Source organism: Phasianus colchicus, chromosome 16 (assembly GCF_987193195.1).
Source record: "Phasianus colchicus chromosome 16, bPhaCol1.hap1.1, whole genome shotgun sequence".
Classification (NCBI taxonomy): Eukaryota; Metazoa; Chordata; class Aves; order Galliformes; family Phasianidae; genus Phasianus; species Phasianus colchicus.
In genome coordinates this window covers 9,483,120-9,509,991 of record NC_143451.1, presented here as the reverse complement: position 1 = coordinate 9,509,991, position 26,872 = coordinate 9,483,120, and the positions used below count along the sequence as shown (strand labels likewise).

At 49.1% G+C, this 26,872-nt stretch overlaps 1 protein-coding gene across 2 annotated transcripts; it reads left to right on the top strand.

The window, feature by feature from the left end:
* Window positions 1-28: 28 nt before the first annotated feature.
* On the top strand, window positions 29-23,346 carry USP31 (ubiquitin specific peptidase 31). Of its 2 annotated transcripts, none has more exons than XM_031606461.2 (16): window positions 29-631; window positions 5,927-6,064; window positions 6,501-6,589; window positions 7,673-7,765; window positions 8,410-8,545; window positions 9,040-9,184; window positions 9,961-10,144; window positions 10,628-10,739; window positions 11,302-11,396; window positions 11,893-11,970; window positions 12,471-12,600; window positions 13,839-13,958; window positions 14,134-14,359; window positions 15,134-15,292; window positions 16,002-16,154; window positions 16,696-23,346. In XM_031606461.2, exons 1-16 carry the CDS (start codon window positions 44-46, stop codon window positions 18,228-18,230), a joined length of 3,981 nt encoding a protein of 1,326 aa, XP_031462321.1. In that variant the 5' UTR covers window positions 29-43; the 3' UTR covers window positions 18,231-23,346. The 2 variants fall into 2 exon arrangements, with proteins under 2 accessions (XP_031462321.1, XP_090007874.1); XM_090151748.1 differs by lacking the exon at window positions 29-631 and adding an exon at window positions 684-4,474 and having other exon boundaries at window positions 16,696-23,344.
* The last annotated feature ends 3,526 nt before the right edge of the window (window positions 23,347-26,872 follow it).

The following is a 26,872-nucleotide window of genomic DNA, read 5'->3' as shown; positions in this document are numbered from 1 at the left end:
CTGGCCGGGCGGGTCGTGGGGATGCGCGCGGCGCCGCCCGGCCATGTCGCGGGTGAGCGGCCCCGGGCCGGCGGGCAGCGCCAAGGAGAAGCGCTCCTTCAGCAAGCGGCTCTTCCGCGGGAGGGCGGCGGGCGGCGGCGCGGCCCCCGCCCCGGCCGCCGCCGCCGCCTCCTCCTCCCCGTCCGCGGCGCCGGGGCGGTCGCTCGGCGGCTTCATGAGCCGCGTGCTGAAGACCCTCTCCACGCTCTCGCACTACAGCAGCGAGCCCGAGCCCCGCGGCCCGCAGGCCCCGCGCCTGCCCCCGCCGCGAGCCGCCGGCGGCCTGGGCAGCTGCCTCCCGCCGGGCCCAACGCGGCGCCCCGAGCCCCCGCCGCCCGAGCGCGGCTCCGAGGCGGTGCCCGGCGTGGCGGGGCTGCGCAACCACGGCAACACCTGCTTCATGAACGCCATCCTGCAGTGCCTCAGCAACACCGAGCTGTTCGCCGAGTTCCTGGCGCTGGAGCAGTTCCGCGGCCCCGCGGAGCCCGGCCCGCCGCCCCCCGCGCCCGGCGAGGTGACGGAGCAGCTGGCGCAGCTGGTGCGGGCGCTCTGGACGCTGGAATACACCCCGCAGCACAGCCGCGACTTCAAGGTGAGACGGGCGGAGCTGCGCGGCTCTCGGCCCTGCGGTTCCGCTCGGCGGGAGCGGGCCTCGGGCCTGGGCTCGGTTCGGTGGCCGGGCCGCTGCCGTGTGTCCGCGTGTCCGCGTCTCCGGCGTGAGCGGCCCGAGCCGGAGGCCCGGCGGCGTCGCGCTGCTTCCCACGTGCCGGGGCCGCGGTTAGGCTGACGCCGAAGGAACGGGTTCTCGCCCGCGCTGCTCCGTGTCCCGCCGCCGCCCGGGCGCTCCCACCGTCGGCCGCGGAAGGTTTGTCGCCGCTTTGGGTGAGCTCGGAACGCTCGTGGCTACCCGCCCCTCAGGAGGAGCAGAAGCCCCGCACCCGGTGCGGCAGCCAGCCTGTTGCTTTCCGCTGCACGGTGAAGCCGCCGGCGGCTCTGCGCCTGATGCTGGAGGTGCCCGTTTTGCTGTTTCATGCCTGTTGTGCTGTGGTGCCCAGCTGCAGCTTGCTGCTGTATGGGGCTGCTGGCATGGGAAGGGGCCCCGAGCCCTCTGTCCCACCGCCGTGCTGCTGGAGCACCTTGGGCTTTGCCCTCGGCTCTGGCTAGCACAGAGCCCTGCAGCAGGTGCATTCTGTAGCTGTGGGTCAGAGGCACGCTGGTGGAAAAAGGAGAGCCAGCATCTGGTGGGGAGCATGAGGTGCTGCCACCCACCCCATGGTGCTACTTAAGCCGCCCCCCAACTTGTGAGGGTTCCCTGGCAGCAGCAGGTGTGAATTTCTCATGGGTAATGATGAGAAGCTTGAGGAGGCAAAGCTGTCTTTTGCCAATACAGATGATAAAGGGGAGAGCAGAGCAGCCCTGAGGCCAAGAAGCGCTATGCGCAGGCTTGGAGTAGAGGTGCTTGGGTAGGGGTGGCAGAACAAGAAGGGAAACAGAGCCATGTATTCAGCTCAGGCTGTGTTCCAAGTTCTTCTAATCGTGGAACTTTCTTTGCCCACTGGCTGCCATCACTGACAGTGAGTGCCTGCCTGGTCCGTGCTGGGGGAACTGAAGCCATCAGGCCCCCCTGCTGTGTCCCAAAGCCTCATGCTGGGGGTCGGTCTGGTGCAGGTGGGTCCCAGAGCTGTGCCCAGGGTTAGCTCACAGCGACCTCGGCATTGAGGTAAGCGTGCAGCTGCTTCCTCACTGGGGTCAGTTACTTTCAGTAGTAAATGAATGCCTCTGAAGACAGTTAAGTAGCGTGAACCTGCTATTAAATTCACTGTTCTTAATTAAAGCTTTCTTCAGCAGGTTTGCATGGTTTATTTAAAGGTGTAAACAAGAAGCTTACGTGTAAGGAAGGTGAAGGTTGGTGCTTTCGCTCTGGAAACTGCTGTTTTCCCCACGAGAACATCCCTCAAAGCCCGTTTCCTTTTTTGTTTGGAATGGTGAGAAGCGTTTTCAGGAGTTGTTCTGCACCTTCACTCCGATGGCAATGCTTACTGACAATTATATTCTGCTTGCAAAGCTCTTTAGGCAGCAATAAGCAGTAGGTGTGGGGATTTTTTTTGGTAGTGCTGGGTATAATGGGGTAAAGACAGTTTCTGATCTCTGTGTGCTTATCTGCAGGTGCTAAGCGCTTTTTAGGATACGGGATAAGTATTATCTCCTGGCTTGTTCTGACATCCATAGGCTTTGTTCTTGGGGCAGAGAAGAAGGTGCTTCAAGGGAAAGCCTCTCTGGCTCATTCAGGATGGAGACCTTTGGGGTTGATGTGGAAGGGGCTGTGAGTGAGGGGCTGTTGTTCCTCCACAAGCTTCCCAGGAGGAGATGTTCCACACTGCGGTAGAGGAGGCAGGTGCAGCTTTGGGCGACCTCCCCTCCGGCCTCGTACTCTTTCACAGTTGTTTGAGCAACCACTTTCTCCTGGTGTGCAGTGGTTTTTATTTTCCTGCCTAAACAGAACCGCTGCTTTCATAACTGGGGCCAGTATTGCAGCTTGCGCTTCCTTTTTCCCTTTGTGATGGTGTGACAATAGCAGCAAACACACATTGTGTCAGCAGTAGCCGTGCTTGGGGCTCGTTGTTTGCAGGGCACTGTCCCGCTCTCCCCCAGAGCTCTGTCCATCAGCAGCAGGGACAGAGTGCCCTTTGTGCCAGGAACAGGGGAGCTGCGGGGGGAGAACTTCTATTGAAACTTACTGGGCTTGAAAATTGTATACCCGTACCCAGATCCTCTGCTTTTGTCTTTCCTGGAGTTATGATCTCCTGTGGATGGTGAACTTATTTGCTGTTCTGAGGCTTTCCTCATCACTAGGCTGGCTGCACACCGGAGCACTCTGATGTTCTCCAGGGCCCTGCTGTACTTGTGCTGCCCCGGTTTCTTTTCCTGCCCTACAAGATGAAACTGCCTGTAGTGTGTACAGCAAATACAGCAGAGCCATAGGAATGGGATGGAGCTGGATTATCGGAATTAGATCTGGACCCAAAGCAAATCCCTGTTAGTGGAGCAGGGATTATTGTGCCGAGTAAATATTGCCATTTCCATTTTTTTTTAAACCTGTGCAACCAGTAACAACTAATAGTAGCAGTGTGTAACTTAGTTCTACAGTCTGGTGTTTTGGAAAGCTCTTGGTGTAAATATTGTGCTTGGGATGAGTGGTCCATCGGCTGTATTTAGTTTCTGTGGGATTCTGAATATCTGCAACCTGTGAAGCAACTCCTGTGGACACAGCCAGCCTTTGGCCCCCTGCTCCGAGAAACGAGGACAGTGCTGTTTGAGTCCCCCTGCTGTGACCTGGCCCCATGGTTCCTGTGTTCCTCGAGCAGGCAGAGCTGGGTGCTGTGGGGCCTTGAGGTGCTTGCCTCAGTTCAGCCCCTATTCTCCTGTTGGCATTGCCCATCCCTCCTTCCAGCTGCAGTCCCCGTGTTCCTGCTGTGTGGTGCCACTGCCCTGTGTCTGGGTGGCCCTCCTGGCTGCTCTGCCCTCTGCAGCGGGTCTGTGTCAGCATTGGGTCTGTGCTCCCATGGTGGGTCCAGGACCCCCACTGACCATGGGTCGCTGGTGGCCTTGGCTCTGTCCCCACGGCTGTGGATGGCTGCCAGGCCGGAGCTGTTGTTTCCCAGGTTTTGCTTTCCCTGGAGGGGAAATCTTTCTTTGAGAGGGGAAGTTGCCATGTTTGTGTGTGTGACCTCTTAATGAGGTGTCTGTTTAGAAGCTACCCAAAGACAAAGCTGTCTGTGGATTAAAAACAACACAATCTCTGCCCAAGCCCAACTTCACAATGTTCGATGACGGATGAATAATAGGCTTTTTCCTGCTCACGTGTGTCATTGTTTCAGGGCTGTCATGAGCCAGTTCCATCTGTCCATGTCCACAAACCTTTCAACAGCTGCTTCCTACCAGAGGCACACTGGAAAACAGCAGGCTGACATTTTCCCTTCAGTTGTCTTTGCCACCTGGAATAAAAACAGCAGCAAAGGAGTGTCCGGTGGTTCAGCTATGCTCGGCTTTATTTATGGCGTCTATTTAGAGCAATAGATGATTAAACTTTCATTGGGCTGATAAAAACGATAATGCATCTTTGCCGTAAATCAGCTTTGTGGACAGACAGGGACTTGTTTGATTGTGGGGTGCTTGCATTAGGGGGCTGGATATCTGCGATCAACACAACTTATGATTTCCCTTTTCTCTCTTCTAGTAGTGCCGCTTCCATTCAGGGTGTCTGAATGCTGGGAGGATCTCACCCTGTTGGCTAAGGGTGGTGGGTCCCCAGGGCCCATTCCCTCACTGCTGCTCACAGCTGGAGCAGCTGCACTGCCCTGTGAGATGGAGCCTGGTGGGATGTGCCACCTCTGCTTGCAGCCCAGATTAGGGGCAGGGGATTAAAGGCTAGGAGGTTGGTGGATGTGCTGTTCTTAATGTGTTTTTATGCATGTTTAAACCATTTGCTTCTTAACTCCGTATCTGCAGCCAGTCACAATTGCTGCTGCTTTATTGCACGGTTCAAGCAAGAACAAATCTGCTTGTAGCAATGGCAGCAGGAAGCAGGAGGAGCACTGGGAGCACACTGCTGGTGCTGGAGTGTTTTGGGAGCACAGACTGCAATCTGCAGGCAGCCCTTGGTGCACACAGGATCTGGCACCCAGGTCTTTGCCAAAGCCGTGCCAGGTGTTGTTGGGAGGGGGCAGTGAGAAATCAGTCCTTGCTGGGAGTCCAGAGCTCCTTGGCACTCAGGGTGCTCTTACCTTCAGCCCTGTCTGGAGTGGAATGGCCAACCCTGTGCAGAGTGGCTGTTCCCCGGATGCTGCTCACTGCTTTAGCACCACGTTGGCAAGCTTGAGCTGATAGGGTGCTGGCCCTTGTGCCTGCATGGACAGGAAATCCCCTGTCAGAAGGGCGTGCACATGTGTAATGAGAGCAGATTATTTCTGTTTTCCCTTATTTTGCTGCCTTGAGGCAGGTGGACGGATTATAGAGGATAGAGAATGTATGTCTGTCGGTCCTTCCCTATCTTTCTCATCACCCCTCCCTGCTGGTGACCCCATTTTTAGAGGGATAAAGCAAGCAGCCCATCCCCCTTTCTCAAATCTGTTGTGAAGTCTGATTAGAGAAATGAAGGAGGTTTTTGGTGGGCATGCAGTGTGTCTGGTGCTGCCAGGGCGCAGGGCTGCTGTGCCTTTGTGCTGCACATGGCTGGTGCCAGCATTGTGTCACTTGGGTGCTCCCTGTGTCCCTGAAGAAGCAGAAAAAGCTGCTTTTTGTTTTTCTCTGCAGTGGGGGTTGCTTGCTCCTCAGTTTGTAACTTTCCAGGGTCAGCTCATCATGTCCTGTTATTTTGGAGAGCATTCAGTCAGGGTGCCTTGCGGTGGTGCATGGTTCCTGTCCCCTGGAGCTGTACCATTCCACCTTCGCACAGAGCTGTCTGTCCCAGTGCTGTAGGGAAGGTGAAAGTGAAATCAAGGGGCTGCAGCACAGGAAGCACCTCCTGATGCTGATTGCTTATGGGGAAAGATGCTTCCGAGCCTCCTGGCTTCTGCGTGGGGAGGAAGAGGCACATGTGGCCTGGCTGGGGCTCAATGCAAATGTCAGTGTTGTGAAAGGTGTCCTAGGGCTGCAGGGCAGGGGCAGACTTGTGGAAGCATGGATTTTTGTTGCTGGTGAATTTTCAAGCTATTCCCATTTGTGTCCGGAAAAAATAACAGATTTTAGCGAATCCCTTGGGCGTGCTGGTGTCCTCCTGAGATGGCTTTTCTGGAAATTCAAGTGTAAATTACATCCTCAGACTCTTGAAAGCTTATCCGGAGTAGTGCCAGTTGTCTTACTGCATGCAGTCTCTGTTCCTCTGCAGAACATTGTGTCCAAGAATGCCATGCAGTACCGTGGGAATGCCCAGCACGATGCGCAGGAGTTCCTGCTCTGGCTTCTAGACAGAGTCCACGAGGATCTGAACAATGTGGTGAATTACAGCGGTGTGCCTCCACTCAAGGTAAGAAATTCTGAGAGCCTACGTGGGAGATCAGCTGTCGCTTTGCATGCAGTTTTTCTCTTCAAATCAAGTCTGCCTGAACTCTGTTGGTTCAAATGAGACAAAAGCTTGGGTTCAAATACTGTTTGTTTCTGGCCCTGTGAATGTAGCTAGCTGTTTCAGTAATCCCTGGCACGGGCTCCCTGACGCAACCCTTAGAGAATGCTGACATGCAGAGGAAATGCTGCCAGCCTTGCATCTGGTGCAAGACCCCTGCCTGTCCTGCAGTCACGGGGCCCTGACAACCTGTGTGGGCAGAGAGCACTGCTTAAAAATCTTGGACGCTTTCCTGATGTTTCTGGTCAGGGAGGGCACAAATTTGGCTAGGAGTGCTGGAGTCAGCTGGTGCACACCTACACGCTTGGCTATGCTTCTGGGGTTTCTTCTTTTCTTTTAGCCACCGCTGGAGGATGATGTGCTGCTTGAGGGACCAGCCTTTCCCATCAGTAGTACTTTCGTGCAGGAACTCTTTCAAGCCCAGTACAGGTATGACATTTTGTAAATTCTGAGGCATTATTACACGCACTGGTGACCCCAGTTTAATTTTACCCTGACACTAGCTCACAGTACAATTGGGACTGCTAACAGATGTTTCTGAATTTTGGCTGAATAAAAATTGAACTAGACCTTTCACCAGAAGGGAGAGAGAAAGAGTTAGATTACTTCAAATTTGGTATATTCTACAGTATGTACCCCTTTGCCACCTGCCCTGACATGTCCTGAAAACAAGGCAGTGCTTAACAGAGCAAAGGCCTGGGGTGCTCATTCCTGTGAAGCTCACCCTGCCTGCTCAGAGGCGAGGGGCTGCAGCAAAGTGCAGAGGTGCCTGGAGGCTGCTGATGGATCCCAGGCACCTTGCAGTTCTTGTTATCTGATGCTTGGGAATCTTGAGTTGAATCCTCCGATGTCCCTTCAGGTTATTTCCCGTGAGTTTTTCATACTTCTGGGAAGTGAGCTTTCTAATTTCAGAACTAGTGCAGAACTAATTCCAGTGTTCCTCAATGTCCTGTATCTGTGCTGCTATAGGAACTTGAATTACTGGACATTCTCCCCAGTGCTTGCCAGGTTTTCTCCTACAAAGGAGAAACTTTGTCTAGTGTAAAACACTGCTAGCGTAAGGTGCAGGTTGATTTGGAAGGAGACATGTTGTTGGGAGTTGTCCTCTTCTGAGTAAGAGATCTTTGCTCCTGCAGTGCTGACTGTCACAGTCTCCTTCCCGTCACTTCACCTCTCTTCAAAGAGAAAATCCTTTCAGGTCTTTCACACTGGAGCTGCTGTTGGTGAATTATTAATCTTGGAGTGATGCTTATTCAAAGCCCAATTCAGTGTCTTGAGTGAAGTCTTTTCCTTGCATGCCCTGTAGTGAACTTTCAAGCTAATTACTTTGAAATGATCTAGAAATTCAGTACCCTTCTCTTACAGCAATTATGTCTGTTCTGCCTCTGTGCTGAGCTACTTTGTATAGAAGAAGAAAAGTGTGACACATGGGGTTGGTTATTTATGATGTGATCATTTATCTGTTCCTGATGAAATGGTGTATAAGTGTCCTGTTATTGGTGTTTGTACCAGGTCCTCTCTGACGTGCCCTCATTGCCAGAAGCAGAGCAACACCTTTGACCCTTTTCTTTGCATCTCTCTGCCGATTCCTTTGCCTCACACACGGTATGTAACAGTACCTTGAAGTGCATGTTGCTTGTTTCCCATGTAGCAATGAGACACCTGTTCATACAATGGGAAGTTGAGTTGTGCAGCTCCTTTACCTGATGCTATGGATGCGGTTCAAAAGCAATGGAACAAAAAATTGAAAGAAAATACTAAATAGATAGATGTCCTGTTTGGTCCAAAGTCCCTGTTCCACCACTAAGTGGAGGCTGAGTGGGTTTCCCGGGTAAAGTTTACTTGTAGACTCAACTCTCCATAAGGCACTTTAAAGTATTACTTCTGGTATTGTTGGAGGCAGGACTTAGTTTTAAGAGACAACTTGGAAGAGCTATGCTTGTGGTTGTGGCACAACTCTCTGAGTGCACTAAGTTGTTCCTCTGAACTGACCTGTTACAGGGTCCTTGCTGGAAAATTAGATTGTGTTGCAAGAGGGTTTTACTTTTAACTTTGTGCATTTTTTTTCAAGACTTTCTGCTTGTAGGAATGATTAACAGCAGCATATATAGTAAAAGAGGTCTTTGGAAGTCAGACAAGTTTGTGTGGCCCCGCAGCTGCAGCCTGGGTGCCTCTGATCAGGCTGGCCCCATTCTGGGTGCTGTAAAGCCTGTCCCTGAGGTCCTGTGACCTGTCTGTGCTCTCTGCAGGCCACTCTATGTCACTGTGGTGTACCAGGGGAAGTGCTCCCACTGCATGCGCATCGGGGTGGCTGTACCCATTGCTGGGACGGTGGCCAGGCTGCGGGAGGCTGTGTCCTCAGAAACCAAGATACCCACTGAGCAGGTAAGGGCTGGTCTTGCCTGAGCTCTCCTGCTAAAGGAGGCCAATACCATGGCATTCATCCTGTGTGCGAGCTGTGTTGGATGTGTAGAATTGCAATTTGCAGTCCACAGCAGTATGGTGATATCTTGGATCCTGCTTTTTCCTGTGGGTTCACTTCTTGAAATCTAGTGTTAGGATCACCTCCTAGTAGTGCAGACTTTGTGCTATCCTGCCTGATAACCCTGTGGTTCCTATGTATCAGGGAACTGTTGGGCATTTAGGGGCGCAGGAAGAGTTCCTGTGAAGTTCTGAAGGCTGTCAGATCCCACCAAACCCCCTGCTTGCTGCCATTGCCTTGTCTTCTATTCTGTGACTGCCCTCTTCCCTGCTCCTTGCTCTGGGCCAGCACATGGATACTTTGAGGAATGCACTGTGCAGCAGGCAGCCCATGCTGAGAGAGAGATGGGGCAGCTCAGCAGGACTTGACAATGGGTTTTTGCTTCTGCTGGCTCTAGATTGTGCTGACAGAGATGTACTACGATGGGTTTCATCGTTCCTTCTGTGACACTGATGACCTGGACACAATTCATGAAAGTGACTGCATTTTTGCCTTTGAGACCCCGGAAATATTTAGGCCTGAGGGTATCCTTAGTCAGAGAGGTAAGTGGAGAACACTGGTTCGTGCCCACCCCAGGTGATTAGATGAGAGAGGTTTGATTTTTTTGGAGAACTTACTCAATAATTTATGTCCTACAAATAGCCAATTCTCTGGTGTATTGATTTCAGCTCGGGCTTTGTCCAGTCTTATTCCAGTAGGTGTAATGGTAGTGCCAGCTGGGAGGTTATCAAGAAGTGATGTACGTGACTTTCTTTCTCTTCCTGGGCTTGTTCTGCAGTCCTGGCTGGCTTAATTCAATATCTATTTAGTTTTCGTTTAAAGGTCTTCTAAGGACCAGATCAAGCCACCAAAATCATGTTATTTAAAATCAGATTGTCAATGATGAATGAACAGATTCAGGAATGAGCAAGCACTTTTCTGTATTAAAGCTCAAGAAATGCAGTTTTTCTGTCTCTCTCTCAGAGAAACGGAGTAATTGCATCCTGGGTGGACAGAGGGTAATCAAAGGTAAATTTTCCTATTGAATGTAACAAGTAGAATTTCTGTCACTTCAGCTTTTCATGCAGGCAGACAAGCTTATGAGTATTTGCACAAATTACTGTGAAAAATCAGTTAGGTGAGCACTTGCATCTAATTTATCTCTCTAAAGAAGTAGTCACCATAAAAAGTAATTGCTCTTTGAAGCCTTTGTGTTAGTGTAATAAAAATGGTGAGTCTCTATTCCGTACTGACCTGCTCCCTGATGCTCAGAGAAGGTTTCCCAGAGGGACACACATTGTAAATGACATAATGAAGTAATTCATTTCTACTTCTTCAGGAATACATGTGAACAATAACCTGAATAACTTAAAATATGGCACTGAACACTCACGAACAGTATCATACTCTCAAGGAACTGTGGCGTCTGGAAAACTGGAACAGTCCTCTACTAGACAAGGAGCAAATGACAAGATTGTCTTGCTGGTGTGTAATAGAGCGTGCACTGGACAGCAGAGCAAAAGGTGAGTGCCAGATTCCCTGTCAGGTTGACTGTTGTGGCTGTTGCCTGAATGACCTGTGTTTTCCTCATTGAATAACACAAGGTGCAGCAAGGCCAGTTCATATTGCTAGCTTCCAATAAGTGTTAAACATAGTGATCAAAACCCATTAATGAATGCAGCAAATCTTCCTAATTTTGAGTTTAATATGGTCTAGTGTTACTGAGAAGTGGTGAGGACAGCCCCATCAAGGTGTGTGACCTGCTGGGGGAGCCACGTGTTTTGGGGAACAGCAGGCATGTCTGCCTGTGTTCAACAACAGCTGGAGATTTTAAGTGCATTCAGGGCTGGGGGAAAGCGAGAAGTGAACTTGGCAAAGCTGTACTTGAATGCCTTGTTTCTGAGGAGTTTCTGCAGGAGCAGAGTGGCACTGTCCTAGTTTGGAGTCTGAGTTGCTGGAAAGGATGATCTTCTAATTTTTTCCTCAAATGCTTCTCCATTCTCTAGGTTTGGCTTGCCCTTTGTGTTGCATTTGGAAAAAACAATTGCTTGGGATATTCTGCAGAAGGAAATCTTGGAGAAGATGCAGTATTTCCTGCGGCCTGCAGCCTGCTTGCAGGTGAGGCATATGGCTCGGTTTCTATGGCATGTCCTGTGCTGTGTGATGACCTGATCAGGAAACCTGGTTGCTGGAAGCAATGCATGTGCCGTGCTGATGCCTTCCTGTGTTTGTGCAATAATGTCCGAGTCACTTATACTTTTGTCTGCTTTGCTGAGTGTTCCAGGTAAGAATAAACTGGTCAGGTGAAGAAATTACATGCTTCACTTCCTTCCTTATCCCCAAGAGGCACTTGAGAAATAAGTGCTGCTGTCTGCACTGGAAATCCCCTGGCTAGTGGTGCTTGCCTTAAGGAAAGCTGCAGTTTGCTTAGTGGTTGTGTTTCTGCTGAGAGCTCCCTCTGTGCAGTGATGGAAGGGGCAGCTTGTCTGATCACTGCAGGGGAGGTCTGGGGGCATGGAATATTAGCTGCTGTCTGCACCCCTCTGCTAGCTGCCTGGCATAGCTGGATCTTGGGCACTTGTATAAAACGTGTTCTGAGTTAAACTCACTGTCTGCTTATGTTGGGAGCAAGTTAACTTGCATTGGAGTCATTCACATGGCTTCTGCTGTCTTGCTGCAGGTCTGCCCATTCAGCTTGCGAGTGGTCAGTGTTGTGGGCATAACGTATTTGCTACCTCAGGAGGAGCGGCCCCTCTGCCATCCAACAGTGGAAAGGTAGGTGGTGCTGCTCCTCCTGGGCGGGAGAGATTTGTCAGCTGGGAGCTGGAATGCAGCCACGAGGAAAGGGGCAGCCCTGGTGCAGATGTGTGCAGGGGAACCAGGAGCAGAGAAATAGCTGGGTGTTCTCAAGGAGTTGTCAGGATTGCTCAGTGGTGTGCCTTGCCATCTGGAATCTGTCCTCCTTGCAAATGGAGAAGAGAATGAAAGCATCCCCTACGGTTTTTTTTCTTGACTATTCTTCAGAAGATTTTTTTTTTTTCAGATGCTTGTTCCGTAAATAAACATACATTCATTTCCAGAACTAAGCACTGAAGTAAATACAGTTCTCTCTTTGCCAAGCTTTTTGCTGTGTGAATTCCTTTTCTCCTTTCAAACTTGATCTGGATGGCAGTGAGGAAGGTGAAGGGCAAAGGGAGACAAGTTATATACGTATGGAAGATAATGTAGGTGTTAGATTCCAAGGTGCTCTAACTTGTCTGTTCTTCTCCAGGGCATTGAAGTCATGTGGACAGGGGGGAACTGCTCATGTGAAATTAGTCGTAGAATGGGACAAAGAAACTAAAGATTTGTAAGTATGAAATAGAAAGCTGTGAAGTGTGTGGACCTCTGGCTTGTGGCAGATCGCGCTGTGTGAACTGGGATCTCCCAGCACGTGCCACACCTCAGAACCTGCACCCATGCCCTGGCTGCTGTTGGTGGGGGCAGATGGGGGTTGTATGTGCAGGGTTTGCTCTGGCCTCTGGAGCCTTTTGCTCTATAGCTGGGGTTCTGAATTACAAAGCTTGTGTCTCACTTGTGGCTCCTTCCCTCAGGAGTTGTATTCACTTGAGATATTCTATGGGCTGTGAGCAGTGTTGTCTGAGATAAACTGCAGTACGTGCCACTGAAGCTGTTTGCTCCTGTGTTCAGTTGTTCCTCTGGTGGGATCTCTTACCAGGCAGCTCTTGCTCACATGTAATAAGACAAATCCAGGAAAAAGCTGCTAATTCTACTTGTATTCCGCAATGGCTCAGTAGCAGCAGGGGAAGCAGGTGGCTGTGCTGGTAAAAACGTGTTGTATCTCTGCAGCTTGTTTGTGAACACAGAGGATGAGTATATTCCAGACTCCGAAAGTGTCCGCCAGCAGAGAGAGCTTCATCACCAACCTCAGACCTGCACTTTATCTCAGTGTTTCCAACTGTACACCAAAGAGGAGCAGGTAGGACCTGACTGTATGGCAGCCATGTCTCTGAATGTCTGGTTGGTCTGTGTGCTGCCTGAATGCCATACTCAGCAGAGTAGCTGTTTTCTGCAAGTACTGATTTGTTGAGGCAGGAGAATAAATTTGTTAACACAGCACTAGTTAGCAGTCCTGCTAGCAATTTTTCTGCAGTGAGGAGAAAGCTGAGGGCAGTACTGTTCCTTCTCCACCCCTGATGTTTATCATTGCAGAACAGAAGTGCAAGTTCCTGTTCCCTCCTGTGAAACAGCAGCGTCTTTTTCTGGCATACAGATAAAGGATTAAAACATTGTGGCATCTTCATGGGAATGTGCTGCTCAATCTTGGAGCAGTTATGCTTTCCCAGTGCTGAGTGAAGCAGCAGCAGGTTCGAGGCAGCCTGTACTGAGCAGGGTCCTGCAGCACAGTCACCCAGGGACTGGACACCAAGAGTGTGGCTGCTCTACTCCTCCAGCTCAGTTCTTGATGTGAGGAGGTGACATGGGCAGAGGCAGTAGTGTGCCACAGGGCAGGCTCGAGATGGTTCTGATCTGGAACATGCAAGTGATCTGTGTCCCTTTGACAGAGGTATGTAACCTGCTGTAAAAAGAATTGGTCCCTGAGGTGGATTGTGGACCTCTGATTGAACTTTAATTATTTTGGATCCCTTCTGGTCACTTCTTTCAGAGATGAAAGAAACATTATTTGATAACTTTATAGCTCTCTGCCTTTTGAATTTTCTGACCATGGGGCTCTGGATGGAGGTGCTTGTCATGCTTGTGTCTTTGAAATGATACATTCTCCTTGGTGGACAGTGCAAGTTTCTACAGCTTGTAAGTCTGGGCCATTGGGACATAAGAAGTAAAAGGATTCTCAGAGAGCAGCATGGTGTCAGAGATGAAATTTGAAGTATGCCAATATACCTTTTGTTCAGATGCCTTTTCGCTGCTGGTTTTCTTGTGAGGATAACTCCACTCAGGCTTTTTTTGGTTTTTTTGTTCATTTCTAAGGGACTGTGAGCTTTGAAAGGTGAAAATGACTAACATGCACAGCAGCTATAAGTGAATTCTGCCTTGCTGTTTTGAAAGGCATCATCGGGAATCCTTGAAGCTTGATGAATTCTGGAGGTAGTTGAGATTTGTGGGTCAGTGCCTGTGCTGAGCCTTGGCCAGTGAAGAAGCAGTGTCTGCTGCCTTGGAACTTGAAACTAATACCAGCTCATGCCCTCTTCCTTGTAGCTTGCCCCAGATGATGCATGGCGATGCCCACACTGCAAGCAGCTACAGCAGGGTAGCATCACACTGAGCCTCTGGACCTTACCTGATGTTCTCATCATACACCTCAAAAGGTTTAGACAGGTAAGGATTTCTGCAGTGATGCTGGAGGACTGCTTGTTTAGCCACAGAATGACCTGACAAGAGCACCTCTTCAGCAGCACTGCTTGTTCCTGTGCATTTCTCTCCTGGTTTTTGTTTTCCCCAAGGACGATGGCCTTGCTGTCATTGCAGTTCATGCTGTCCTCTCTTTGCACAGGAAGGAGACCGAAGGATGAAACTTCAGAACATGGTTAAATTTCCCCTGAGTGGTTTGGACATGACCCCTCACGTTGTTAAGCGCAGTCAGAGCAGCTGGAGTCTGCCATCCCACTGGTCACCCTGGAGGCGACCTTATGGTCTTGGGAGGGATCCTGAGGACTATATCTATGACTTGTATGCAGTCTGCAATCATCATGGCACCATGCAAGGGGGACACTATACAGGCAAGTTCCCTGCAGTATTGTGTCCTTTCAGAAAGAAAACAGTTATTTTCTATTGTCTGTAGCTTCTTCCTCTTCTTCAATAAAATGACCTAACTCAGCTCAGAAGGGCTCGCTATGTAATACAGGAGGGGTAACTTTTATGACTCTGAGAAATGGAACAATGCCTTTAGACCCCGTAGATCCTACTGTACATTCATTTCTGCACTATTTTCCCTTGGGAGTAATATCACCATGTTTCAAAAATGTTCTTTCCCACTTCTGTAGTTGCAAGAGACTATTATATATAAGCATTTGCACATTGCCTCTGTGCACAGCCCATTTATGAATCCCTCTTTGCATTTTTCAATAGCTCTGTGGTGGTTATAGGATCTGTATGTCTTCAGTCAGCACAGAAAATGTACATGTTTGTACTTCAGATGGATGCCTCTGGGCCACATTGTTCTGGGTGGGCTCAGGCAGGAGGAGATTCACTGATGGAAGCAGTCTGCCACAAATAACAGAATATGAAATGAGTGAAACCAAGTAGTTCTCTGTTCTGAGCAGCAATACTGAAAAAAGGGCATCCTGAAATGTGAGCTGTTTGTTGCATTCTCTTCAGGTCATCTCAGGCTTCCTTCTTGCTAGTGAGGCAGGAAGAGGATGTGTTACATGAATAAATCCATTCCTTTCATTCTTCTCTGAGTCCATTAGAGCGCATAATTAAAGCACGACCTTATCATAGAGCAGACTTGAGAGTAGTAGGAGTAAGGAAAGTAATGGTAATATTTCTCTCAGCATATTGCAAAAACTCGGTTGATGGCCAGTGGTACTGCTTTGATGACAGTGATGTTCAGCAGCTTTCTGAAAATGAAGTCTGCAAGCAGACAGCGTATATTCTTTTCTACCAGAGACGCACAGCAATCCCATCATGGTCTGCTAACAGCTCTGTGGCAGGTAAGCCCTGTTGGCTTTGTTAGGAAGTGGCTATCGTTTGTTCTGCATAGAACTGAATAATTTCTCTGCCCAGCTCTGCTTATAGTTCAGCTCTCTGTCTCAGTGTTCACAGTGAGCTGGTATGAGTCCTCTGCTATGCATAGGAGACATGGGAAGCTTCCCATGTGTTCTGCTCCCCCTACCTCTCTTGATTAATTATGACAAGAGAGCTGTGGACATGGGGGAGCCCCTTCTGCTGCCATGTGTTCAGAGCTGCCTGCATGGAAACTACCATGCCATAGCTGTGGGTCTGGTTCATTCCTCCTAGCAGTGCAGCTGGTCTTAGATAAGCAGCTGGCAGCTGAATGTGTTGATTTGGAATCTGGAGTGAGTGGGGTCAGGTAAATGTTTGTGACTTGCCTTTGGAAAGAAAAGGATTTGCACAGTGTTCTTGTGGCAACTCAAGGACTATCCTCTGCCTGTGGGCTGTGGTGTTAATTCTTTTAATTCACAGCATGCTGGGACCAGTGTAATTGTCTCTTTTGTTTGTGGCCATAACTATGTGAATAGAGAGAGAGATTTATCACTTCTGTATCAGAATGCTGTGGATACACGAGACAGTCCCAGATTGAAGCCGGTGCAGTACATACCTGACACTGATCTTCCCAGGAGTTCATGTGTTCTGCAGCTTCATGCTCCTGGCCTGATGTCTCTGCCGTGTTCCTTGCAGGCTCCACAAGCTCCTCACTCTGTGAGCACTGGGTCAGCCGTCTTCCTGGCAGCAAGCAGCCCAGCATTGCTTCTGCAGCATCATCGCGGCGTACGTCTCTGGCTTCGCTCTCGGAATCGGTGGAGCTGACTGGAGAAAGGAGTGAGGATGATGGTGTGTATTAACACTGAAGTGCACAGGGAGAGGGAGCTGGGTCAAAAAAAAAAAAATTCTCAGGCTGCCAGTCTTTCAATTCCAAGATGCCTATGAGGGACAGTTCCCTTAGCAGCTGGGGGAGGTGGACACATGTTGAATCCTTTAGCTTTTGTGCAAGGCAGTTGTGCCTGAGGCAGGCATGAAGAGACAAGTGCAGTGTGGTGTAGCTGTGTCTGTCTGACTCTTTTAGGGAATGGTTTTGAACTAAAAGAGGGAAGGTTTAGATTAGATGTTGGGAAGAAATTCTTTACTCAGAGGTAGCAGCCCAGAGCTGTCGGTGCCCCATCCCAGGAGCTGCTCAAAGCTGTGGATGGAGACCTGGGTAGTCTGAATTGGTGGAGGGCAAGCAGCCAATGGCAAGCTGTGGGCTGAGGGGACTTTAAAGTTTCTTCCAACTCAACCATTCTGTGACTCTGTGAAGTTGCATCTGTGGATGGGTGACATAAATTGACTGTGGGCTTGGCTTTAGTACTGATGGCATTGCTTTCTTGCTCTGCAGGAGGTTTTTCAACTCGGCCCTTTGTAAGAAGTGTCCAGCGTCAGAGCTTGTCATCCAGATCTTCTGTCACCAGCCCACTGGCCGTGAGTGAGAATGGTGTCAGGCCCTCGTGGTCACTCTCTGCAAAACTGCAGATGCGCTCCAACTCTCCATCGCGCTTCTCTGGAGACTCCCCTGTACACAGCTCTGCTTCCACCCTGGAGAAGATCGGGGAGGCTGCTGATGATAAAGTCTCCACCTCTTGCTTTGGCAGCTTGAGGAATCTCTCTAGCAGCTACTTGGAGCCCTGCGATGGTGGCCGGCGAGAACATAAAGCTGCTCGCAGGGCCCCCTTGGCTGTCATGGAAGGGGCATTCAGGGAAGAGCCTGTTGTAAGGACATCGAGCTCAGATCTTTCAGATGGGATTGGTAAGAGTTCTGAGCAGCCAGACAGGAGTCACCCTGCTTTGGACCCTTTTGATAACAACAATCAAATCGCCTTTGTTGATCAGAGTGATTCTGTGGATAGCTCTCCAGTCAAGGAGGTGAAAGCTCCCAGTGGGACAGGACTGGCTCCAGAAAAAGTGGAGGGAACCCCAAAGAAGGCTCACGGCTCCAAGGGAGCTTCTGAATCAGACAGAATGAGGAAAGGGAGGACGGTCTTATCTACCCAGGAGACTAAAGTGTCTCGCTCTTCTCCTCCCCTCAAGAGTTCCCAGAAGGTTTCCCGGTCTAGGAGTAAGACCGATGCCTCTAGAGCCACTGGGCGACATGGGTCTCCTGCACCCACCCAGGCTAGGAAAGACCATAGCACCAAGTCTGCTGAGGCGACTGTCCCATTGACTCAACAGAAACAAAAGTCAGGTTCTTCTCCATCCACAGCTGCCAAGAAAGCCACATCAGGCTCATTGACTAAGGGCTCTTCTGCTGGGAAGAGCCGGACTTCAGAACGAAGCCTCAGCAGGGAGGGCTCTAAAATAAGCCTGGGGTCAGATAAAACAAGTGTTACCAGCAGTTCTAGAACAAGCTCTCCACGGATCAGCCACTCCAGGAGTGAGAGCAGGGCAGTAGACAGCAAGCACACGCGGAGCTCCTCTATGGCAAACCTGCGGTCTCCAAATGTTGGTATGCGTTCTGGTTTGAAGAGAGACAGCAAATCGGAAGAGAAGGGATTGTCTTTCTTTAAATCAGCCTTAAGGCAGAAGGAGACCCGTAGGTCAGCTGACCTGGGAAAGACGACAATGCTCTCGAAAAAGGCAGCGGGTGGCAGCTCCAAATCAGCCAGCAAAAACGTGCTGGAGGACAAATCTGAGAAAGGTGGTGTTCCACCAACCTCTCAAACCAATGCCAACGTTACTGCAAAAGAAAAACTTGTCCCAAAAGATGCCGCACCCAACAAACATTCTCTGCTATCCAGCCGCAAGTCCAAGTCTTCCCTGCTAGATCCTGGAGCCCGGTCTCCTCCTTCCAGTGGCAAGCAGGCTGCAGACAAGCCACTGAAAAGGTTACCTTCCAGCATGCAGGTGTCTGTACGGCCTTCTATGGAACCTCAGTGAAATGCTGCAATCCAGGTGTCTTTTCTGCTGAGAAGCTAATTTATTCTGAGCTCTTTTTTTTTTTTGTTCATGTGCCTAATGTATGTTTTGAGGAGAAGTTAACTGCAAGTTGTTAAAGCGCCTTTTGATTCTGCCATCAAACCAAATAGCCACAGGCAGCCAGCACTGATGCAAGTAGGCTAGCTGGAGTCATCGTTGAACGTGAATGCAGCTGTCCCATAGCACTTGTACAGGAGTCTCTCTGTAGAAAATGCATCAACTTCTTTCAGGCTCAAAGTCTGAAACCCAGTTGTACTGACACTGGTGTGCTTTACAGAACTGATATTCCTTTGGTCTTGTTCTGAGTAGGCTGTTTTCACATCGGATTGCAGCCTTGTTCTGAGCTGGGAGGATGCGAAGGATACCAGACAGAAGAGACTGCCGCTGCTTATGCTCTCTCTCAACCCTTTCTCCCTACTCCCTTCCATTTTCAAGCTTTCTAAAGGGCAATATCTCAACACTAATGTTGTTTCTCAGGTATATACTCAGCCAGTATAGGAGGGACTAGCATTAGTGGATGGACAGAACGGTACCTGTGTGTCTGCGTACGTGTCTTTATAGTAGATACCATTCTTGCATTCCAACAGCAGAAAGATTTTTTTTTTCCATAAAGGGTAATCTGCTTTTTTTGTTGTTGCTGTGTCTGCGGAGAGTTTTACTCTGTCCATACCTAAGACAACCTCTAACCTGTCCTCTTTAATTGCTTTCTCTCTTCCAAAATCCTATACTAAGTGATGGAAGCCACTGAGCAGCAGCTGGTCACCAGCTTTTACCTGTGAGAGCACAGGGTGGAGGTCGTCACAGTGCCATGGGAAACAGCTGTCTTAGTGTCTGGATGGCAGTGGTGCTGTGCAGAGCACCACTGTACCTCCTGAGAAGAAGCTTCTGTGCTTCGATGCTTAGTTGTAGTGGTGTAATATGGCATCTGCTGTTTATAGGAGTAATATTTAGATAAGCAAAGTGTTGTCTCACCTTCTCTGCCTGCTCTGAGCGTGCCCTTAGCAAGCTGTCCCATGTGGGCTGCAGGTGCCTGGGTGCTGAGGAGCAGCCTCGCTGCAAAGCACTGCTGCACTCCTCCCTGCCTGGTGCTGGGGTGAAGCACTGCTGGGCCTTGTGGTCATGGTGGGCTCTGTCAGGGGTAAAGCACTGCATTTGTGATGTCTTTGTTTACATCCCTTCTGAAAGGGGCGAGTCCTCACACTCTTCAAGATTCCTCCTAGGAGGAGGATTCTTCTAGTCCTTTTATATACATGTGGTATAACTTTTTTTTTTTTTTGTAATTGAAAGAGTTTTTATTAATGCTCTGCATATCCTTTACATACAGCAGCAGCCTGTTGTGTGCTTGTCTCTCAGTGGGGTCCCTGCCTGCCTCGTTGAGCAAAGCTTCTCCAGGCTGAGCTGTGGGCAGCCCTGCTGGCACACCTCTGTTGGCACTGCGGCAAGTGGCCCTCAAACCAGCACTTCTTTCAGCTGGCCTCTTCCACCTGCACTCTTAGCTGCTGTTGGGTCCCTGCAAGGAGCCTCACGTTGGGCACACGGCTGCTCCCTGATCCTCCTGTTACCCAGCTCACCGCCTTGGAGCTCAGTGTGCTCAGTTTGAGGTGGCTGTCACCTTGGAGCTGAGGAGTTGGCCCGGGGTGCCACAGAGCTCTGCTGGTGCGTGGCCATGAGCCCACCTGCAGCACAGCCTTTGCTCCATCCCAGCTGTGATCTGCAGGGCCTGCCTTTGTGCAGCACAGAAGCAATGCCAGTGACCTGCATGTTGTTACAATATGTTGGACTCTGTGCCCTGGACTATTTTTAAGCCTAAACACAGCCATCTTAATCTATTTCTTCTCCCATGCGTTGTTTCCTTCTCATTTAGTGCAGCAACAAGAAGCAAAGATTGCATTACTTGCTGCTTCTGTGTATAACTTGGATTATTCCTGGATTACTTCTTGTTGTATCCAGCAGATCAGATAGGACTTGCTTCACATTGTGGTACTTAAATTACTCCCTGTAATGTCGATATTGAAATACTTAAGATTTTTATCTGTATTAAGATCTTGCACCGTGTTGGCTCTTCTCTTGTAACAACTCCTCTAGCAAGAATGTAAATCTGGAAGCTACTGCTAACTTGGTTTGATATCTTTTAGTAAGACAGAACCTCATTTTCTGTGCACTTCACCATGGGACACTTGTGAAAGGTTATTTTTATCAAGTGTCATTTTCTTTTCATGTCATCCATCTTTCACTGGAGAAGTTGAAACTGGAAGCTGGTTGTGTGGTTTTTGAGGTGTCTTCTGCTGATGCCTGTGCTAAAGGAAACTTGAAGCCATGTCCAAGCTGGTATTCTGCTGAGTGCCAGTATGTCTGTATTTGGGGCACGAGAGCGGTCACGAGAGCTGCTGGTTGGACAAAGTGGGGATGAGAGGTCGTGGTGCCAAGCATTCCTGTAGCTGAGGTTAGAAACAGACTGATCTCTGCATTGCTGTGAGAAGTCATCCAGCTCTTCTCTCCGCTTACCGTAGTTCCTGATGGCAGTGGCTGCCAGCTCCAGCACTGGCTGCTCTCTGCACGCTGCCTGTTTGGATCTCTGCCTGTCCCTTTGGAAACAAGATGTAGTGCACCGAATCGTTGTGCTGTGAACAAGCATAGGGTGGGCTGAGTAGCTGATGCTGACAGTGCCCTCTTCTTCCCATTGATCTGTTGTCTTAGAGCACATTTTCTGGCTCAGGAGGGCTTGACTTCGGGCATCCTCGAGCAAAGTGCTTTGATCTAGCAGGGTGCACTGTAGTTCTTGTTGAATATCAGGCACAACATGCAAAGCTTGCCTCTGCAGGATCTGGGAGATGCAGTCCCTGTTCTCATGGCTGTGTTGATTCTGTAAAACAGCAGTTTGGGAAGTAGCTGCCTGCTGCCACTCTGCATCCTCTGCTCCTCAGTGTCACAGATCCCCAGTAGCGTAGGAAGTTCCTTGGATAGGAGAGGGCTGAAGGATGTGGGCCCAGGAAGCAGCAGTGTTCCTGGTGGGTGTAAAGCCACACCTGATTGCTGTTAAAACCATGGTTGCACCAGTGGTGGAGGGTAAACCTCTGCCCAGTGCTAGAGCTCTGCTGGAGTCACCTACAGAAGTTATTTTTACCCTTTTTGGGCTTTGTCTTTTGGATAGTGTTTAGTAGTGTACAAAATTATAAGCACATTTTCAATGATGTGTATGAAAGAGGCACCTTTTATTTGTATTAATCACATTTGATAGACAATTTGGTGCCTGCGGTTCTCAGTAAATCGTAAATGTCTCACTTTGGGTGTATAAATTGTTAACCCTTTCGAACTTATCAAAAATGGCTAAGTTAAAAAACAAAAATGCTTAGGATAGAAAATTAGCAGCTTAATGACAATACACTTACTCCACTACAAGTGCCCTCATCCTTCCTAGCTGCAGAGTTGTTTGCTTTCCAAAGCTGAAACTTGAGCATGGTCAACCATTTTTTCTCAGTAACAAAGGCAGTTTTGCATGGCAGTTCTCTCGCTGTACTCAAATGCATGCACTTATATCTATGCAAGCATCTAATATGAACCACAGTCTGTGCTTTCAGTACCCAGCGCTGCTCGGTGGGCACCAGAGCATGCTTTGACTCCGTGCTTCTGTTCCTTGGCGCAGTGCCGTGTTGGCACATAGGAGCATGTACCTGGTTTCCTGCTTTATTTGCACATCTTTGATTCTTTCCTTTGCAGAATTCAAGATAACTGACAAGGCTGGAGTGCAGCGTAATGTCAAAGGAATTCGAAACGTTGAAATGAGAACAAACTGGTTTTCTGTATTGGTTTTTTTCCTTTTTTTCCCCTTTTTTTCTGTTTCTTTTTTTGTTTGTTTTAAAACAGGGCAATCCTGGTCAGCGTTCTGTACGTAGCCTGCTGCTTTGTGTACCTTTGCTGACACACTCTGGGTGGTGAGAAGGGGCTGTGGGGCAGAGCCATGCCCCCGTGGGCCGTGCCCAGGGCTCAGCCATCATGGGGAGGGGTGGGAAATGACATTCCAATCGGTTTTGCTGTCATCTTTTTTTCTGTCTTTGTCATTGCCTCCTAATCTGAAACAATTTGGCGGCATCCAACGTTACCTGTGGAGGGAACTGAAATTTAGTTTTAATCTGTGGTGAGATGAAAGTTAGTTTTCTTAACAAAAGCGCCATGAAGCATCTACTATTAGGAGCTTTACTTTGTAAAATAAAGGTACGTGAAGACTTGCACGATATCTATCTTAGGTCTAAAGGTTTAGGAAGTCTTCTATTTATTTCAAGGCGATAGCACTCAGTTTATCTGCAGATAGTGTTTTTTATTTTAAAGACACAGATTAAAACTAAGTGTGAACACCAATCCTGTTTCACTCTAAGCCCTGCAGCACAGTGTGCTGCGAGAAGGTTAGTGTTAGGTTTGTATGGCATTTGTGCAGTGCAATAAGCAAATATTTTTTAGGTGCTACATTGCCTTGGGTAGGGTGACACAAGGGAATACAGGCTACAAGCGGCTACATTATTTTCTTGTGGCCTTCCAAGTATTAATTTGTACAGATTTGCTCACCAACTGTGCCTCACCATTGGTTAAAATTGAATTTTAAGTCCTGTTACAAATGTAGTTTCTCCTCTGGACACAGCGTCAGATTTTACACTGGAATATCTATGGTTCTGAAAACTGCATGTCACATCACTGTACGCCGATACTGGGACGTGGGGTTTGCCCACACCTTTGATATTCTCTTCTGTATTTTAATGTTTTTGAACTGTACAGCAATCTGGAGAGCAGGCTGTCTTTACTTGGGATTGAACATTGTACCATAAATTTTAAATTATTTGAGGACAAGTGCATGAGACTGTGTCAATGCCTTTTATTATTTATTTGTATGTTTTATTATTCAAGGTGTATGCACTTTTAATATGCAGAATTTCTATTTTTATGTTTAAAAATCATTTTCTTTCAGAAAGAAGAGTGGGAATATGAGGAATTGGAATTCAGTGGAAAAAAAAAAAAGGGGGAAAAATGTAATAAAATACAATAAATTTATTACTAGGCCTTCCTTCCTGAGTGAGTGTTTTATCAGTCCTGTGGCTACCCCTCAGCACTGTCCCTTGGGGGTGGGACAGCCTTCCACCCTGTGTCCCTGGGATGTGCCTTGCTCCTAAACCTTGCTGCTTTCTGCCTGTGGCTGCACAGCACTGCACAGTGCTGGCATCATCCTCGGGGCTGCTGGGCACCACCATGGGGACAGAGCCCAGCACAGAGCCTAGTGCACAGAGGCTGTGTTACACCAGCTGGGCGGTAGTGTAAAAGATCTGGGCTTATATTAGTTATTATGGAGCATAATTACTTGTATGGAAATGGGGCTGACAGATGTCATACCGAATCGTGGGGTCATCACTTATTTATAGGTGATTACATTAAACAGATATTAATATCGCCGAGGGCTTTGCAGGATTAGAGTTAATATATTTTTGTTTATTATATTTGCTGATATTTCTCCAATCCCCAAGGCTTTTTGTGGCTACTTATTAAACAGGGAGCCTGCACTTCCCTTCATCTCGCTGGGAGGGTGTTGGGGGCAACTGGAAGGCACGTGAGAACTCGGAGCTTGGAGTGATTAAATTTTATTGCTCCTTGTTTACGAGGAGTTGAGAAATGAGGTGGGACAGGTGTGGGCTCTGTGTCTATTAAGGGTAGGTCTGGACCTGGATTGGGGTTGTGCTGTGCTGGGGGGGGACTGAGCATCATATAGGGACCTGGTGCTGGGTACTGCCGTGTGCTGAGGGCTGGTGGCCCCATGGCCTGGCCGCAAAGCCTGCAGGCCCTGAGCAAGCTGGGGCACACCCCATGGCATGCAAGTTGCACGACACTCCGTGTTCTGCACTGCTGCTTCTAAACAGAGTGGCACCAAGAGTTGGAGGCCATTGGTAAATTATAACGTATTAGGCACTGTCATCGGTACCTCTGGCCTCTTAAATTCTGTTCTAATTAGAGCATTGCTTTTCCTTCCTCAGCACTTTCTCCCCTCTGCTGAATATCGATCCGCTCTCTGTGGGGATCTGACCAACTGTTGACAATTTATGATAACATAAACCCGGTCCCTCTTACAGCAAAAACAGCTTTTAATAAACCCGCTGACACTGCCTCTCCGTCAGCCTGACCCGGTTAGTGAGTGGATTTGGCAGCTGGGGATTGGTGCCACAGCCGTTCTGTACGTGGGGACTCCAGCACTTGCAGGGCGCTCAGTTGTCATCATATTTCATAACCACACCTTTAACTAATGGAAATCGGTGAGGCTGAGGGAGAGCTACCAAAGCTCAGCTGGACGTGGACACCTTTTCCACGTTCGTTTCGTCCAGTGGAAAAAGTATAGTAATGAACAGCATGGCTGGTGTAACGACATGAGTTTCTTAACAAAGGAATGCCATAGGAGCGGCTGTGCATTAGTTACCATTGAGTCTGAGCTGATCTGTGATGAAGCGATCCGCCCTCGTGGTATTGAGTGCTTCTCAAACTATTCATCAGCCCCACGACAAATACCTCTGCCAGCCCTCGCTGACGTCCTATTTTAAACACCTCTTCCAGGGCACCAGCACGGAGCGGTGCCTGCCTGGGAAGCAGAGCCTTATCATTATTTAATGCGCTGCAGTTCTCGGGCTTATGGAATATTTATAACCATGCCGGTATTTACCAAACAAGTGCTGTGTTTGCAGGATCCCCTGAGTGTGGGGCGGCCGATGGCCCCACTGGGGGGATCCCGGTGTGCAGTGCAGCCCATAGCCAGCAGCCACAGCCTGCCCCGCTCTGCCCTCCCGCCTGGCTGGAAGTGCCTGCTGTGCCATACGCCGCTATCAGCTTGTTCTTCGGGGTGTCACAAACGCTGTAACATCTGCTCTCTCTCTGCCGTTTGCTTCCGTCTAATTCTTTTTTTATTGAAATGAGTTTAAATTGTCTGAGAATAGATTAGATTACTGCCTCCCCGAGGTTCGCGCACTTGTATGATGTGGGTAAGTGCGCGGTTAGCAGCGCTCGCTCCCTTTTTTAATCTACGAGAAGCTGCTCCCTGGAGAACTGGCGCGCTTCCTAACGACCTTAATGAGTTTCTATAGCTGAGGTCAGATTATCTCGAAGGGCGGTAATGGCAGGGCAGGAGGTGGCTCTCTGCACTGCTGTGAGTTTCTGATAGCTTTGTACTCCAGCCTGTAAATAAAGCAGGATTTGATAGCTCTGCCTGGATTCACCGTGAATACATTTTCCCCTTTAATAGACAGAAGTGCGTGTGTGTTGCAAAGCAATTCATGAAGGCCATATGACAATCTTGGAGCATTTTAATATTTTGCAAATGATTTATCATAGGTAATGAGCAGATGATATACTCCACTTCAAGGGTATGGATTATCCATTAAAGTCCCCACGTAGGAGGCATCTGCAGGTGACGCACTGCTAACTGAAAGCTGAAATCACAACTTCTGTTTTGTTTATTGGGAGGGATCAGCAGCCCTTGTCCTGTAACAACATTGGTAAATATGCCCTGAGTTTGGGCATGGTGCTGTGTGGTCCTGCCCCTCTCCCTGTGCTGTCTTTGGAGGCTTTGACGTATTGAGCTGGAGCTCGGTGCTTGGCTAAGGCCTGAGCGCACCTCTCCGGGGCTGTCTGTGCTCTGAGTCCTTTGAGAGAAGGCTGCTGGCTTTTTTATCCATGAAGTGGTTCCTGTGCTGGTGCCAGGTGGGCCCTGGCAATGAGCGATGGCCTGGAACTGCCCCAGTGCTGTGAGGTGAGCTGATGCGGCCCCAGCTGGGATGCACGGTGCAGATGTGCATGTGTGTGTGCATGCAGCAGACGTGTGTGTGTGCAACGAGTGTGTTTGCACATGCATGGAGTGAGTGCAGCACGGCATGGCATGGTGCGGAGCAGCGTGGTACAAGGGGCCTGGTGGGCTCCATTATGGTGAAGTGAACCTGGTTGCTGGCTGAGAGCTTCATCCCCAAATGTTTCCTCTTAGCTACTGAGACCAACCTCAGCGTAGATTTATCACCCAGCAAATAAATAGAAGTGCAGGTCTATTTGGGCGCCTTGTTCATCAGCAAGGAATGAAAATGTAAGCAAAATATTAAAAATAAAATAGTCTCAGTTTTACTTTAATTGACCTTTGATTTTTAGCTTAATACCTTCCCTGTGTTGCTGCTTCAGCCTTTAATTTCTCTTGGTGAAGTGCTGTGTTCAATGATTCATTCTGTCCTGAGGCAAAGCACACACTGTAATTGGTTTTTAACTTCCTGGAATGTCAAAGCCAGGATTGAAATTTTACGTATCACACCACCAATTCAATACTGGCTTTAATAATAATGTTGCAGAAAGGAAGGCAGATTTACAGCTGTAGAAAAATGTAATCAAATTTTGAGCCAGAACGCAGTAAGTCCAAATGCTAGTTTTCATTTGGAAGCTTGTTAGATAAATGTGGCATCACCTGAGCCGCCTTGCAGGCATTTCTGCTGCTCCCCAGATACGTGCGGTGCTGTGAGCGTGGAGGCAGTGGGTGACCCCACAGCTCCTGGACTGTCCCATAGCAGCTCTGCCTCTGTGCCCATGGCTGTGCCAGGCTCGGA